This window comes from Jaculus jaculus, chromosome 13 (assembly GCF_020740685.1).
Source record: "Jaculus jaculus isolate mJacJac1 chromosome 13, mJacJac1.mat.Y.cur, whole genome shotgun sequence".
NCBI lineage: Eukaryota > Metazoa > Chordata > Mammalia > Rodentia > Dipodidae > Jaculus > Jaculus jaculus.
This window is the reverse complement of record NC_059114.1, coordinates 14,466,750-14,484,108: the sequence shown is the minus strand read 5'-3', so window position 1 is coordinate 14,484,108 and position 17,359 is coordinate 14,466,750. Positions and strand designations below refer to the sequence as shown.

At 48.9% G+C, this 17,359-nt stretch overlaps 1 protein-coding gene across 1 annotated transcript in view; it reads left to right on the top strand.

The window, feature by feature from the left end:
* Window positions 1-17,359, top strand: part of Trpv4 (transient receptor potential cation channel subfamily V member 4) — a 56,154-nt gene that overhangs the window by 20,321 nt on the left and 18,474 nt on the right. Inside the window, exons 3-6 of the mRNA XM_045132780.1 lie at window positions 569-741; window positions 7,375-7,527; window positions 9,954-10,094; window positions 12,267-12,565. Coding sequence (XP_044988715.1) covers window positions 569-741; window positions 7,375-7,527; window positions 9,954-10,094; window positions 12,267-12,565 — 766 coding nt within the window. The remainder of the gene's footprint in view (window positions 1-568; window positions 742-7,374; window positions 7,528-9,953; window positions 10,095-12,266; window positions 12,566-17,359) is intronic.

Here is a 17,359-nt window from a genome sequence, read left to right as displayed (position 1 = left end):
AAAAAACAAGGGCTGGAGAGATGGCTTAGTGGTTGAGGCGCTTGCCTGTGAAGCCTAAGGACCCAGGTTCGATTCTCCAGGTCCATGTAAGCCAGATGCACATGGTGGCACATGCATTTGGAGTGCCTAGAGGCCCTGGCATGCCCATTCTCTCTCTCTCTCTCTCTCTGTCTCTAATAAATAAAAATTAAAATGTCGTTAAAATAAACAAAACAAACAAAAGCAAAGAAAGTATTCAGTAAATGGTGACAGGCAGACGGGCAGATGGGGTGGCCGTGTGGGTCGATGGAGGGGTGAGTGGATGGATGGATGGAGGCGCAGGGAGGTGGTGGGCAGAGGAGTGGACGGCGGGCAGATGGCTGGATGCGTGGCTGGGTAGGCATGTGGGAGTGTGCTTTTCTTTCTTTGGTCCCCCTCAACACATAGTAGATACTGGCTTACAGTTTTCTTGCCAACACATTCCTTGGTTCCCCACTCTCCTCCCCGGGCTCCCAACCTGCAGCTCCCCAAGGCCACAGGGGGGTGGCAGGCAGCGGCCGAGCCTCCTTGACCCTCTTCCCCCCTCCAGGAAGCAGCCGCAGAACGTCAAGGCTCCGGCAGCTCAGCCGCCCCCCATCCTGAAAGTCTTCAACCGGCCCATTCTCTTTGACATCGTGTCCCGGGGCTCCACCGCTGACCTGGACGGACTGCTCCCTTTCCTGCTGACCCATAAGAAACGCCTGACTGATGAGGAGTTCCGGGGTGAGCCACCCAGGTGGGCGTAGTGGAGGAGGGGGGTCTGCCTGACATTTGTGGGGGCTCCCTTTTCCCCTCAGCAACTCAACTCCCCTCGTGCCAGTGGATTGCCGAAGAGCACTGAGCAGAGTGGGGTCCTGTGTGTGTGTGTGTGTGTGTGTGTGTGTGTGTGTGTGTGTGAGAGAGAGAGAGAGAGAGAGAGAGAGAGAGAGAGAGAGAGAGAGAGGGAGAAGGGGGACTGGAGGATGGCAGGGCCACAGGCTGGGTCTGTCCCACCCATCCCTGCCAGCTCTCCTCCTTGCTTTATGCCCCCGCCCCACCACCCCAGCGTTCCCTTTGGGCCTCTGGCCCTGTCCACACCCACATCCCTCTCAGGCTTCCAGCTCCCTTGTGCTGCCCGAGCTGGTACCTCTGAGCCCCTCCTCCAAGGCAGCGCGCGCAGGCCCCACGAGCTGGTGCACGCGGCCGAGGGTCTCCCCGCTACCCGCGAGGGCTGGTCTCAGCAAGGCTGCCTGGGTTGGCCCGCAGGTGGATCTGAGGAACTTCCGGAGCATCACCATCTAGATACTCTTCTTTCGAGATGCAGGGACTCAGTAAATTCAGTGCCAAAGCAGGGAGGGGATGGGGGAGGCAGGGAGTCCCGTTCCACATAGACTTCACTGAGCTGATTTTTTTAAATTAAAAAATATTTTTACTTTTATTTTGTTTTCATCCGTCCGATTCTGTCTTTAAAAATTTATTATTTATTTGCAAGCAGAGAGAGAAAAGAGACAAGACAGAATGTGCGCACCAGGGCTTCCAGCTGTTGCAAGCGAACTCCAGATGCATGCGTCTTGTGCATCTGGCTTTATGTGGGTACGGGAAATCAAACCTGGGTCCTTTGGAAGTCGAAGGCCCTTCCTGCACTCAGAATGTCTGTGTGAAGAATGTGGGTCCACACCTCCCCCACTCCCCCCCCCTCTCGTCCATACCCATACCTCCCGCAAGGTGGGGTGTGGGCCCCAGCAGATCAAGTGTGATACGGCCATACAGAGCAGGGCATAGTAGAGCCAAGCTGACCTACCTCACAAGGCTTCTCTGGGGTTCAAGGTTGAGTGGGTGGGTGGGGGCTCTGTCGTGTGACGGTGTGAACACAGGAGGGGAGCTCAGGTAGGTTTGGGAGTGGGCCCTGTGGTCCCAGTATTCATGTACTGGATTGCTAATGAAGTGGTGGGGTGCAGACTTGCTTAGCCCTCTTCTAAGGTCCTGTACACACCTCTGTATTCTTTGAAAATAGTTTTATTTATTTATTGGAGAGAGAATGAGAATGGGTGTACTAGGGTCCCCAGCTACTGCAAACGAATTCCAGATGCATGTGCGACCTTATGCAGCTAGCTTACGCAGGGACTGGGGAATTGACCCTGGGTCCTTAGGCTTTGCAGGCAAGTGTCTTAACTGCTAAACCATCTCTCCAGCCCAACTTTTGTGTTCTTTTTAATTTTTTTGTTTTATTTGAGAGCAACAGAGAAAGAGGGAAAGGGGAGGTTGAATGGTCGCATCAGGGCCTCCAGCCACCACAAAGGAACTCCAGGTACATGTGCCACCTTGTGCATCTGGCTTATGTGGGTACTGGGGAGTCGAGTCTCGAACCAGGGTCCTTAGGCAAGGGCTTAACCACTAAGCCATCACTCCAGCCTCAACTTTTGTATTCTTAATTGTTCAGGGCCCCCAAATTGTACAAACCTCAGGCTCCAGAAAACCTGGACACGCCCCTTCATGTTGTTCGGTTCTGGCTAAAGGCTCATGAACTCATCTAATTTTCAGGGGAGTCTGGGAGCAGACACTCCTCCCACCTCACCATTTCGCATCCTCTGGCTGGGCAATTCAGAGCCCCTGGCTCCAGCAGGTCCCACGGCCATAGCCACGTTGCCACCTGGTGGTCGGTGCTGGAACTGCGTGTCCCGCTCCATCCGCAAGACACTGCTTAGGCAGCTTCTGGGCTGTTATAACCTGAGAGTGTGGGAGCCCAAACCCAGAGTTTCGCTGCGGGTGGCTATGGTTTGGCGCTGTCTGGATTGGCAACTTCCTCTTTCAGAAAATGTCATGAAGGCTCAAGCGCTGTGCTGGGGTGGGGGGTGTGATGCTTGAACAGTTGAGTTGATGAACAAGGCAGAAAGTTGATCTGAGTGGGGCTGGAGAGATGGCTCAGCAGTTAAGAAGTTTGCCTGCGATGCCTAATGACCCAGGTTCGATCCCCCACTACCCATGTAAAGGCAGATGCATAAAGTGGTGGATGTATCTGGAGTTTGTTTGCAGTGGCTAGAGGCCCTGGTGCACCCATTCTCTCTTCTTACAAATAAATACATAATTTTGTTTTGTTTTCTTCAGATAGGGTCTCACTCTAGTCCATGCTGACCTGGAATTCGCTATGTAGTCTCAGGGTGGTCTCGAACTCACGGCGATCCTCCTACCTCTACCTCTCCAGTTCTGGGATTAAAGGCGTGCTCCACCATGCCCAGCTCATAAAATATTTTTCTTTTTAAAAAAATTTTTTTTTGGTTTTATTTTTATTTATTTATTTATTTGAGAGCGACAGACAGAGAGAGAGAGAGAGAGAGAATGGGCGTGCCAGGGCTTCCAGCCACTGCAGATGAATTCCAGATGTGTGCGCCTCCTTATGCATCTGGCTAATGTGGGTCCTGGGGAATCGAGCCTCGAACCCGGGTCCGTAGGCTTCACAGGCAAGTGCTTAACCGCTAAGCCATCTCTCCAGCCCTATTTTTCGAGGTAGGGTCTCACTCTAGCCCAGGCTGACTTGGAATTCCCTATGTAATCTCAGGCTGGCCTCAGACTCACAGTGATTCTTCTACCTCTGCCTCCCAAGTGCTGGGATTGAAGGCCTGCACCATCACACGCAGCCAGATAAAATATTTAAAAATATTTTTTATTTATTTGCAAGAAGAGAGAGGTAGAGAGAAGAGAGACAGACTGGGTGCTCCAGGGTCTCTAGCTGCTACAAAAAAATCCAGATGCATGCCCCACTTTGTGCATCTGGCTTTATGTGGGCACTTTGGAATCAAACTCAGGTCTTTATGCTTTGCAGGTAAGTGCCTTAGCTGCTGAACCATCTCTCCAGCACATACAAAATACCTTTTTAAAAAAAAAAAAAAAAAACTTATTTGAGTGAGAGAGAGGGAGGGAGGGAGGGAGGGAGAGAGGAAGGGAGGGGGGGGAGAGAGAGAGAGAGAGAGAGAGAGAGAGAGAGAGAGAGAGAGAGAGGGAGAGAGAGGGAGAGAGAATAGGCATGTCAGGGCCTTCAGCTGCTACAAACAAACTCCAGGTCCTAGGGAATTGAACCTGGGTCCTTTGGCTTCACAGGCAAACACCTTAACCACTAAGCCATCTCTCCAGCCCTAAAAATATATTTTTTTAAAAGTTGATCTTAGGCTCCTGAGACTGGCATTGATCAATCAACCACAGAAATAAACACTCAGTTAGAAACTAATTGGTGTCAACAGAGGAGGATTTGTGCTAGTCATGACAGATCTAGGAGAGGGCTAGAGAGACGACTTGGTAGTTAAAGGTTCTTGCTTGAAAATTTAGGAGAGCTTCCAGGAGGAGCTGAGTGAGTGAGTTGAATGGACCAGGTAAAATGAGGAGCAGGAGGGCTGGAGAGATGGCTTAGTGGTTAAGTGTGCTTCTGGCACAAGCATGGGGGCTGGAGACCACCTGAGTCACAATCTCCAGCACCCACATTAAACAGCTGGGCATGGCCACACATGCTTGTAACTCCAGTCCTGCAGGGGAGCAGAGATCCTGGAATCATGGGAGCTCACAGAAAAAAATGACAAGCTCTTTGACCCTGCTCAAACAAGACAGGGCAGAAGAGCAATAATACGGGACACCTGACATCCCACTCCGGTCACTGCAGGCTAGTGCCAAAAGGGCACATACACAAGCAGACAACACCCACATTCACACAAGCAACAACAAAAAGGAAGCTGGGCGTGGTGGCACACGCCTTTAATACCAGCAGTAAGAGAACCACAGTGAGTTTGAGGCCACCCTGAAGCTACATAGTTAATTCCAGGTCAGTCTGGGCTAGATCAAGACCCTCCCTTAAAAAATCAAAAAATAATTTAAAACAACAGCAACACAAAGAGAACAGAGAAATGTATCAGACTTGGGAGGAGTGAAGGAACAGCATGTGCAAAGGCCCTGTGGCCTATTGTGGCTGATCGCACCTCTGAAGTGGCTGTTAGCCTCCTCAGGAAGCCTCTGTGTAGAAAGTGGGTGAAGGAAGGCCACAGAGTCTGGGGGCAACCAGGTAGGTGTGCTGAGCCTGCGAGAGACAGTGGCTAGGCCAACGTGATGGCCGTGGAGATGGTAGAGCCATGGAAGGATTGGAGAAAGAGGTCAGCTAGACATGCTGAGGGGACCTGCTGTGTGTGGGGCCGGGGTGGAGAGATGGCTTAGCAGTTAAGCGCTTGCCTGTGAAGCCTAAGGACCCCGGTTCAAGGCTCGATTCCCCAGGACCCAAATATGCCAGATGCACAAGGGGGCACATGCATCTGGATTTCCTTTTCAGTAGCTGGAGGCCCTGGCATGCCCATTCTCTCTCTCTCCCTCTGCCTCTTTCTCTCCCTGTCTGTAGCTCTCAAATAAATAAATAAAAATAAACAAAAGTATTTTTAAAAAAAAGAAGCTGGGGCCACTGATTCATTCAGTAACCCATTACCTAGCAGTGCCCCTTGCCTGGGGCACAGCAGGAAAAAGGGGCTTGGGCTGGAAACCAGTCTTAGCTCCGGATTCTCCGTGTTGGTACCTGGCATCTGGGGCAATGACCCTGCAGGCCCTCCTGTGGCGTACTGACCACCACTATGACAGTTACGAAGGTCTCCTCGCCGCCTGTGATGTGGGCACTGGAGAATAACGCCTGGGACCCTAGGCTTTGCAGGCAAGTGCCTTAACAGCCAAGCCATCTCTTCAGCCCTGTTTTTATTATTAATGTTTTGGTGCTAGAGATGGAAGCTGAGCTTTGAGTGTACTAGGTAAGCATTCCACCACTGCACTACATACTTAGCCTGGTTCATGTTGTTTAACCTGCATGGCCATTGACTAGATTGCAAATCCCTTAAAAAAAATTCCCTCCTGGGGAGCCGGAGGGATGGCTTAACAGTTAAAGCATTTGCCTGCAAAGCCACAGGACCCAGGTTCGATTCCCCAGGACCCGCATAAGCCAGATGCAAAAGGTGGCACATGCATCTGGAGTTTGTTTTGCAGTGGATAAAGGCCCTGGCATGCCCATTCTCTCTCTCTCTAAGAAATAAAAATAGCTGGGTGTGGTAGCACACACCTTTGACCCCAGAACTCAAGAGGCAGAGGTAGGAGGATCGCTGTGAGTTTGAGGCCACTCTGAGACTACAAATGAGTTCCAGGTCAGCCTGAGCTACAGTGAGACCCTACCTCGAAATACCAACCAACCAACCAACAAACAACAACAACAAAACAAAAAGAAATAATAATAAATAAATAATTCCCTCCTGGGGGCTGGAGAGATTGCTTAGTGGTTATGGCACTAGCCTGCAAAGCCTAAGGACTCAGGTTCCATTCTCCGGCACCCACATAAGCCAGATGTGCAAGGTGACACGTGTCTAGAGTTCATTTGCAGAGGCCCTGGCATGCCCATTCTCTCCCTCCCTCCCTCTTTTTCTCTCTATGCCTCTTTCTCACTCTCTGGTAATTTTTTTTTTTTTAAGGTAGGGCCTCGCTCTAGCTCAGGTGGCCTTGAACTCACAGCGATTTTCCTACCTCTTATCTTTCAAGTAAACAAATAATATACTTAAAACAATTCCCTCTGGGTTTGGTGGCTCCTACCTATAGTCCTAGCACTCAGGATGCTGAGGTAGGAGTATCACTGTGGGTTCAAGGTCAGCCTGGGCTACAGTGAGACCCTTCCTCACAATAAAAAAGAAATTCCTCCAATACTGGGTATTATGTGTTCTTGGAATTCCAGCACTCTGGAAGCTGAGCTGGGAGGATGGAGAATTTAAGGGCAGCCTGGGCTATATAGCGAGACCCTATCTCCCAAATAGAGAATGGGCAAGCCAGGACTTCCAAACTCTGCAAACAAACTCCAGACCCATGTGTCACTTTGTGCATCTGACTTTATGTGGGTACTGGGGAATCAAACTCTCATCACCTTGCTTTGCAGGCAAGCACCTTAACCACTAAGCCATCTCTCCAACCCTAAAAATATTTTTATTTATTTGTAAGCAGAAGAGAGAGAGGGAGAAAGAGGGGTGTCGGGGAGAGAATGGACATACCAAGGTCCTCCAGCCACTGCAAATGAATTCCAGATGCATGCATCACCCTGTGCATCTGGCTTTACATGGGTACTGGGGAATCAAACCCAGGCCATCAGGCTTTGCAAACAAGCTCCTTAACTGCTGAGCCATCTCTCCAGCCTTGCCCTCCCCTCCCGTATTTTAAAACATCGCCATGCCAGTGAGTTCACTGATACCATGAGCACCATGGAGGAGACGAAGCAGCCCCGTCTCCATCAGAGAGCAAGCGTGGTAGCTGGGCAGGGGGCTTCCTGTCCCAGGCCGTCAGCAGCAGTCCATGGTCAGGCCTGCATCTTCTCACCATCTCTCTCAGAACCGTCCACGGGGAAGACCTGCCTGCCCAAGGCCCTGCTGAACCTGAGCAACGGCCGCAATGACACCATCCCGGTCCTGCTGGACATTGCAGAGCGCACGGGCAACATGCGGGAGTTCATCAACTCGCCCTTCCGGGACATCTACTACCGAGGTGGGTCTGGCGGGCTCGGGGGAGATGTGCCCACGCACTGCCTGTTGAAGGAACGAGGCAGTAGTGACTGTCTGTTGAAGGTATGACGTGGTAGTAACTGTTGTTGTTACTGTCTCATTGCTGAGATAAAGCACCCTACCAAAAGCAGCTTGTGGGAGGAAAGGATTGATTCTGGCTTGCAGATTAGAGGGAGGCTCCATGATAGCAGGGGAAAACGTGGCATGTGCAAGGCTGGACATCACCTTTTGGCCAGTAGCAGATGGACAAAAGTGGCAGGAGAGTGTGCCAAACACTGGCAAGATGAAACTGGCCATAACACCCATAAGCCCACCCCCAACAACAGATCTCCAACAAAGCTCCAGGTCCCAAATTGCTTTCAGCTAGGGTCCAAGCATTCAAAATAATTCCAGCCGGGCTGGGCTGGAGAAATGGCTTAGCAGTTAAAGTGCTTGCCTGCAAAGCCTAAGAACTCATGTTCAAATCTCCAATTCCCACATATGCAGACGCACAGTGACACAAGTGTTCAATGCTGCACATGTGCACAAGGGGGCACAGGCATCTGGAGTTTGTTGGCAGTGGTTGAAAGCCCTGGAGCACCCATTCTCTCTGTCTCTCTCTCTCAAAATAAATAAATAATAATAATAATAAAAAATAATCCCAGCCCTCAGGAGGCAGAGGTAGCAGGATCACTGTTAATTTGAGGCCAGCCTGGGATTTAGAGTGAGTTCCATGGCAGCCTGGGTTACAGTGAGACTCAACCTGGAGAAAACCAAAAGAGAAAAAGAACACATGAACTTATGAGGGACACCTCATAAACACCACACTGCCCCTTCCACTTTGAGATTCCAAGTTTCAGAATATAAGATTCTGAACCCCTAGGATGCCGTGACCCCCTGACTGTCAAGCTGGAGTTGCTAGCCTAAGTAGTGATGGAGGGCTGGAGAGATGGCCTAGCAGTTAAGGCACTTGCCTGCAAAGCCAAAGGACCCAGGTTCAATTCCCCAGATCCCACGTAAAGCCAGATGCATAAGGTGGTGCATGCCTCTGGAGTTTGTTTGCAGTGACTGCAGGCCTTGGTGCACCCATTCTCTCTCTTTTGATCTGTCCCTTTCTCTGTCAAATAAATAAATAAGTAATGTTTATTAAAAAAAAAAGTGATGGAGTGAGACACTCAGGGGCTGGGCTAGCACACACCCAACCTCTCTGATTTCTCAGTTTGAAATCCTATGAACCTCAGCTGGCCATTCAGGCTCCTGGGTGTCAAGACTCAGTCTATGATGCTCATGGATGCGAGGGGGTCATGCTGGGACACCCGTCACCACACTGATCATTGCGTTGATTTGGCTGGTCTGGCTTGAATGTCACTTTCCTTCCCCATGACACTAGGGGTGCTCTTCCAAACCCTGAAAGCTAGGTGGGAATGTCTGTTCTTCCTTCACGGGTACAGGAGAAGCGGGGAGCTAGATGCTCCAAACAAGCCCTTAACGTCTGTGAACTCCGTATCCCATTGTCAAAATTCTGTGAGGCCAGGAGACCATTGTTTCCTTTGGGATTAAGGCAGCATGTGTCTCTGAGAACAGGAACCCACCAGTTTTCCCTCATTAGAGCTTAAAATTTGAAGCCACTCTGTACTCTCAGGGAGGCCTCAAACTCATGGTGATCCTCCTGCATCTGCCTTCTGAGTGCTGGGTTTAAAGGTGTGTGCTACCATACCCAGCTCCAAATTAATTTTTAAAATAAAAATATAATTCGGTTCTATAATGCAGCTGACCCAAAGCTTCATGAACTCCAAATTCCACCTCCCCCAAGAGACATCTGAAACCCTGCTTTTGGATGTTGCTGGCCAAGGCTGTGCCTTAGGACCCCTACCCTCTTTTGAATATTTTTAATTTTTTAAAAAAAATAATTTTTAAGATTTACTTTAATTTTTATTTATTTATTAGAGAGAGAGAATGGACACACCAGGGCTTCTAGCCACTGCAAACAAACTCCAGATGCATGCGCCACCATGCACATCTGGCTTACGTGGGACCTGGAGAATCGAACTTGGGTCCTTAAGCTTTGCAGGCAAGTGCCTTAATCACTAAGCCATTTCTCCAGCCCAAATTTTATTTATTTATTTGCAAGCAGAGAGAGATAGACAGAAGAGAGACAGACAGAGAGAATGGGCAAGCCAGGGTCTATAGCCACTGCCAATGAACTCTAGACACATGCGGCCCCTTGTGCATCTGGCTTTATGTGGGTCCTGGGGAATTGAACCTGGGTCCTTTGGTTTCGCAGGCAAACGCCTTCACTGCTAAGCCATCTCTCCAGCCCTCGTTTGCATATTCATTTTTTTCTTTTGCATATTTTGTACCCCACTCTGTAACGCAAAGCCAGCCTGACAGGGTCCCTGCCCTGACAGAGCTGGGTGACTGTCCCTCCAGGCCAGACTGCCCTGCACATCGCCATCGAGCGCCGCTGCAAGCACTACGTGGAGCTGCTGGTGGCCGAGGGGGCCGACGTGCACGCCCAGGCGCGCGGACGCTTCTTCCAGCCCAAAGATGAAGGCGGCTACTTCTACTTTGGTGAGTAGGGGGTCTGCAAAAGCTAGGCTAGAAGACCTGGGCAGTTTGGCATTCACGTGCCTGGCAGCTTTCCCAAACACTGAGAGCTGTGCTGACCGCGGACCCAGACCCACACTGTCTGTAGCGTGAGCTCTGCGGGGGTCCTGTCTTGCCTCCAAGGGGGACAGATCTGGAGATAGCGCAGTCGGAACTGGGGTTCAGAGCCTCACCTTGCAACTCCCCAGGACTTCTTGAGCCTCCGCTTTTTCGTCTACACACAGGGATCAGGGAAACCCCAGGAGCTGGAATAGGGCCCAGCAGCCAGGATCCTACCGTGCAAGAATCCTTGCATCCAATTCACAGTGGGACTTCCTGGTGCAAACCACTGCCATGTGGTCACAGTCGAAGCAGTGAAATTCTCCAAACGCAGGGTTTGGGAGATGGTTCAGCAGATAAAGGGCTTGGCATGCAAATATGAAGATCTGAGTTTGGGTTTCCAGTGCCCATGTAAATAAATGCCAGGTGGGCGTGGTGGCCCATGTGTAACCCAGAGCTCAAGAAGTGGGCAGGGCTGGCCGTGGTGGCGCATGCTTTTAATCCCAGCACTTGGGAGACAGAGGTAGGAGGACTGCCACGAGTTTAAACCCACCCTGAGACTGCATAGTGAATTCCAGGTTAGCCTGGGCTAGAGTGAGACCCTACCTCAAAAAACAAAAAACAAGAATAAAAAAGAAAAAGAAAAAGTGGGCTAGCTCGATTGCCCAAGTCGGCAAACTCTTGGTTCACTTAAGACAGCTTGTCTCAAATAAGGGGAAGAGCAGTTAAGGAAGACACCCACCATCAGTCTCTGCCTTCCACATGCATGCACACGCATGGGCACATACAGCCATCTACACACATGCATGCAATGCATGCCATGAGCATATACATGCAATATCATGTATTGCTCCTTGACGGGAGTAGCACATTGTGCTAAGTGTTAAGTCTGAATTGTTTCATTTTATTTTGGGACCAACCCGGTGAAGAATGCGTTCAAGATAATTAAAGAGCTGGGGTGTGCTCAGTGGTACGGGCCAGGAGTGCAATAGCTAACACGCTTACATAGCAAAGTGCACACTCTACCTAATCCTCATACCTGTGTGATGTAGACGGTAACACCTGCATTTTACAGATGAGAAAACTGATAGTGTAGGAACTTTTATTACACTCTGAATTCACAGGGCTGAAAGAAAGAGATACGAAGTTTGCGGAATGTCTTGTACCAAGGTGTATTTTTTTTTTTTTTTTGCCGGTGATAGACTTTTGGCATCACAGTTGAGATGTCTGGTTGAGCGCCTTTAGTCCCAGCGCTCGGAAGGCAGAGGTAGGAGGATCGCTGTGAGTCCGAGGCCACCCTGAGACTGCATAGTGAATCCCAGGTCAGCCTGGGCCAGAGTGAGAAAATACCTCGAAAAACAATTAAGACGTGTAGAACACAGATACCCAGAAACATGCTGAGCTCTTCATAAGATACGCTTCACAGATGTATCAAATGACCGTGCATGGCAAGCACCAGTATTCCTTTATTATTAATAATGATTTTAAAATTTTTTTTTAAATTTTATTAACATTTTCCATGATTATAAAAAAAATCCCATGGTAATTCCCTCCCTCCCCACCCCCACACTTTCCCCTTTGAAATTCCATTCTCCATCATATTACCTCCCCATTACAATCATTGTACTTACATATATACAATATCAACCTATTAAGTATCCTCCTCCTTTCCTTTCTCTTCCCTTAATAATGATTTTTTAGACATGACCTCAATATGTTGTTCACACTGGTCTCAAATTCCTGGGTTCAAGTAATCATCCAGTATCAGCCTACTGAGTGCTAGGACTCTGGAGATACATATATATGTGTGTGTGTATACACATATACATACATACATATACATATGTGTGTGTGTGTGTATATATATATATATATATATATACGCATATATATATGCAAACATGTATATTGAATGTCACTCAGTTTATACTTCATATTATGTGGGGTTCAGAGCCAAAGTCACATCCGGCCATCATATGAGTCCACTCCTACACAACCTCTGCGTCGCCGCAGTGTGGCCGACCCGTGCCTCAGGCAGAGGGCCCTGCTGCCCCCCACCCCGCGCTGACCTCCCGTGGTCCCCTTGCACCCCCCCAGGGGAGCTGCCCCTGTCGCTGGCTGCCTGCACCAACCAGCCGCACATCGTCAACTACCTGACGGAGAACCCGCACAAGAAGGCCGACATGCGCAGGCAGGACTCCCGCGGCAACACCGTGCTGCACGCGCTCGTGGCCATCGCCGACAACACCCGCGAGAACACCAAGTTCGTCACCAAGATGTACGACCTGCTGCTGCTCAAGTGCGCGCGGCTCTTCCCCGACAGCAACCTGGAGGCCGTGCTCAACAACGACGGCCTCTCGCCCCTCATGATGGCGGCCAAGACCGGCAAGATCGGGGTGAGCGGGACGCACATGCGCATGCGCTGGCGCACGCGCGCGCGCGCGCGCGCGCGCACACACACACAGGGTGGAGACAGTTTAAGAACCTGCTATGGCTCCTGAGAGAGTCCAAACTTTCTAGATTTTTTTCTTTTCCCTTCTTTCCCCCCTCCCTCCTTCCCTCCCTCCCTCCGTCCTTCCCTCCCTCCCTCCCTTCCTTCCTTCTCTCTCTTTCTCTCTTTTATTGACAACTTCCATGATTGTAAACAATATCCCATGGTAATGCCCTCCCTCCCCCCGCCCACTTCCCCTTTGAAACTCCATTCTCCATCATATCCCCTCTCCCTATCAATCAGTCTCTCTTTTATTTTTTTTTTAATTTTTTTTCTTCTTTTTGTCTCTCTTTTGTTTTGATGTCATGATCTTTTCCTCCTCTTATGATGGTCTTGTGTAGGTAGTGTCAGGCACTGTGAGGTCATGGATATCCAGGCCATTTTGTGTCTAGAGGTAGCACGTTGTAAGGACTCCTACCCTTCCTTTGGCTCTTACATTCTTTTTGCTGCCTCTTCTGCAATGGACCCTGAGCCTTGGAAGGTGTGATAGAGATATTTCAGTGCTGAGCACTCCTCTGTCACTTCTTCCCAGCACTATGATGCCTTCTGCATGATGCCTTCTGAGTCATCCCAAGGTCACTGCCATCTGAAAAGAGAAGGTTCTCTAACCAAAAGTAAGAGTAGCATTAATATATGGGTATGAATATTAAGAGGTGGGAGTTTGGTGAGCATAGTATACACATTTAGTCAGACACTAGCAGGCATTACACCCCTAGGGCTCATGACTACCCCTGTTGTAGGTTTTCAGTATCAGGGATGTATTCCCTCCCATGGAGCGGGCCTCCAGTCAAATTAGAGAGCGGTTGGTTTCCCCCATAACAGACATGCCACTATTGCATCCATTGGCTCATTTGGCCTGGCTGGCCAAATATAAGGCTTGCAGTGTCCACTGTTGGGTATCTTCACTGGTGATTTCTCTCTCTCCCATTGAACTGTATGCAGCATGGCTTTTTCCAGCTTTCTGTCAGCTGGTCTACATGGAGGAAGTTTTCAGTTCAGCTCCAGCAGGATTTCTCAGTGACCTTGCAGCCCAACTATGTGGAGTTTTCAGCAATAGGGTCTCACCATCTATTCCTGGTGGGAAACCAAGGGCCTCGGCAATGGCCTGTAATGTTTTGGGGCATCAGGAACCTCCCTGGCCAACAACTCACTGGAAGGTATTCCATCCCTGGCACTGAAAATTTTCTAGTAACAATCTATGGCTCCTGTGTGTTCTATTGTCCCAAAAAGTAGGTTTCCATATGACTTATTTATATCCTCTTAGATTTTGATTAGCCCTCTCTCCACCTTTCCTCTACTCAATCTCTTCCCCTGACCTCACTTAGGCCTTTTCACCCCATTAATCTGCTCTTCTACTTACATATATACAATGCCATCCTATTAAGACCCCCCCTCCCTTTCTATTCCCTTTATATCTCCTTTCTAGCTTACTGGCCTTTGCTACTGAGTTTTTTTCCTACTCACACAGAAGTCCAATCATCTGTAGCTAGGATCCACACATATGAGAGAGAACATGTGATGTTTGGCTTTCTGGGCCTGGGTTACCTCAATTAGAGGTTTTTGTTTTTTGTTGTTGTTGGGGGTGGGTTTTTTTTTTTTTTTCCCTTTTTTCGAGATATGGTCTCACTCTAGCACAGGCTGACTTGGAATTCACTCTGTAGTCTCAGGGTGGCCTCAAACTCATGGTGATCCTCCTACCTCTGCCTCCTGAGTGTGTACCACCACGCCTGGCAAACTTCCTAGTTTTATCCAGGACTTCTTACATCATACCCGCTTGGTGCTCCTTGCCCGTAGCAGTCAGCTTCACGTGGCTGGGACAGACATCCCACCAGAAGCGTTTATGTGAGGAAAAGGGTTTCTTTCAGGCTTACAGAGTCCAGGAGAAGTTCCATCATGGCAGAAGAAGCTGGCTCACTCCAGCATATATCACAGCATAGAAAAAGAGAGGGGAACTGGAGAGATGGTTCAGTGGTTAAGGCAGTTGCCTGAAAAGCCTAATGGCCCAGGTTTGATTCCTCAGTGCCCATAGAAAGCCAGATGCACATGGTGGCACATGCATCTGGGTTGTTTGCAGTGGCTAGAGGCCCTGATGCACTGTTGCAGTCAGGTTTGTATTGCTGGCAGAAATCACCCAACCAAGAGCAGTTTTTGGGGAAAAAGGGTTTGTTTTGGCTTGTAGACTTGAGGGGAAGCTCCACGATGGCAGGAGAAAATGATGGCATGAGCAGAGGGTGGACATCACCCCCTGGCCAACATCAGGTGGACAATAGCAACAGGAGAGTGTGCCAAACACTGGCAAGGGGAAACTGGCTATACCACCCATAAGCTTGTCCCCAACAGTACACCACCTCCAGGAGGTGTTAATTCCCAAATCTCCACCAGCTGGGAACCTAGCATTCAGAACACCTAAATTTATAGGGGACAACTGAATCAAATCACCACATGCACCTATCCTCCCCCTCTCCTTAAAAATAAATAAAATTATAAAATAAAAAATAAGAGGGCTGGAGATATGGCTTAGTGTTTAAGGTGCTTGCCTGCAAACCCTAAGGACCCAGGTTCGATTCCCTGGATCCCATGTAAGCCAGATGCACAGAGTGACATGTGGGCAAGGTCGCACATGTGCACATGGTAGCACACGCATCTGGAGTTCAACTGCAGTGGCTGGAGGCTCTGGTACACCACTTCTCTCTCTCTTGTTCTCACAAAACAAAACAAAACAAAAGTAAAAGAAGCCAGGTGTGGTGGCACACGCCTTTAGTTCCAGCACTCGGGAGGCAGAGGTAGGAGGATCACCATGAGTTCGAGGCCACCTTGAGACTACATAGTGAATTCCAGATTACCCTGGGCTAAGCGAGATCCTTCCTTGAAGCCCCACCCCACCAAAATAGTAAAATTTAAAAACACAAAAGAGAGAGAGAGAGAGAGAGAGAGCGCGCAAGCAAAGCCAATGCCAGCAAACACTAATAAGCACCAGCTGCCAGAGCTCCAAAAACTGTTCTCCACACACCTTAGGTCTAGACTTATGATCCACCCCAAACACACCTCAGGGCTTCCACTCTAGAGACTCAAGATTGAAGCCCGAGTCTATGGGGCCACACATTCAAACTGCCACACAGCCACTGATAGGCCCCTGATGTAAAACTGAGTCCCAAGGCTTTAGCCCTACAGAGCTCCCACAGCAAGGCCAGCCTCTCCCTGGGCCTCATGGCGCGAAGCTGTGAGCGTGTGCGTGCCTGTGTAGGGGGCGGAGGGGGCGCTTCTTTGCTGTTGGCCTGTTCTGTTCATGATGGAACGTTCTGGTCTTGACCCAGTAGGTACCAGGAGCACGCCCCACACTTTGTGACAACTGAAAATGTCCGCAGATACTGATGGACTGTCAGGGGTGGGCCTGGGCACCAGCCCTGGTTCTGCATCTTCCCAGTGTGGGCTCTAGGCCCTGCCCATTCCCTCTGGGTACAGGGTTCCTTTTTTACAAATGGGATGATAGTAGTGCCCTCTAGTGGAATGTTTGTGACCAATCAAGGTGATGGGACACACACACAGCTATTAATAAAGAGTCCGACTGGAGAGATGGCCCACCCCTCTTTCTGTCTCTCAAAAAAATCCCGTAAATAAAATATTAAATAAAGAGCTGGGGTCTATGTAAGTACCAGGAAATGCTCAACAAAGAATAAAGGACTATTAACAGCCTGTAACCCCACTGATTTTGGTATGCTGATGTAGGAGACTTCAAGTTCAAGGCTACTGGCTAACTTAGTGAGACCTTGCTTCAAAATAATAAAAAAAAATAAGTCGGGTGTGGTGGCGCATGCCTTTAATCCCAGCACTTGGGAGGCAGAGGTAGGAGGATCACTGTGAGTTGGAGGCCACCCTGAGACTGCATAGTGAATTTCAGGTCAGTCTGGGCTAGAGCGAGACCCTACCTCAAAAACAAACAATAAAAACATAAAAAATTAAATTTAATTTAAAAATTGAAAAAAAAATTGAAAGAGAGTTGAATGTGTAGCTTAATGATGTAGCTCAGTGGTAGAGCTCTTACTGAAATATATAGGTAATGTGTATGTATTTATAACATAGATCATATATATAATATAGGTCTATATATGTATATAATATATTTTTATTTTTATTTGCAAGCAAAGAGAGAGCAAAAGAAATAAAATGGGCAACCAGGGCCTATTGCCACTGCAAACAAACCCCAGATTCATTCATGTGCCATTTTGTACATCTGGCTTTACATGGGTACTGGGGAATTGAACCCAGGCAAACAAGCACTTGAACTGCTGAGCCATCTCTCCAGGCCCCATGTGTAAAATATAGGCCTATAGATGTATATATAATGTAGATACTATATGTATATGTAATATATACAGATAATACATGTATATGTAATATAGATAATATATGTATATGCAATATATGTAAAGAAGGCTGGAGAAATGGCTTAACGCTTAAGGCACTTACCTGTAAAGCCAAAGGACTTTCCCCAGTACCCATGTAAAACCAGATGCATAGGCTGGCACATGCATCTGGAATTCATTTGCAGTGGCTAGAGGCCCTGGTGTGTCCATTCTCTCTCTCTCTCTATCTGCCTCTTTCTCTCTCAAATAAGTAAGTAAATTATTTTTAAAAGAAGATAATATAGGGGCTGGGGAGATGGCTCAGTGGTGAAGGCGCTTACCTACAAAGCCTAACA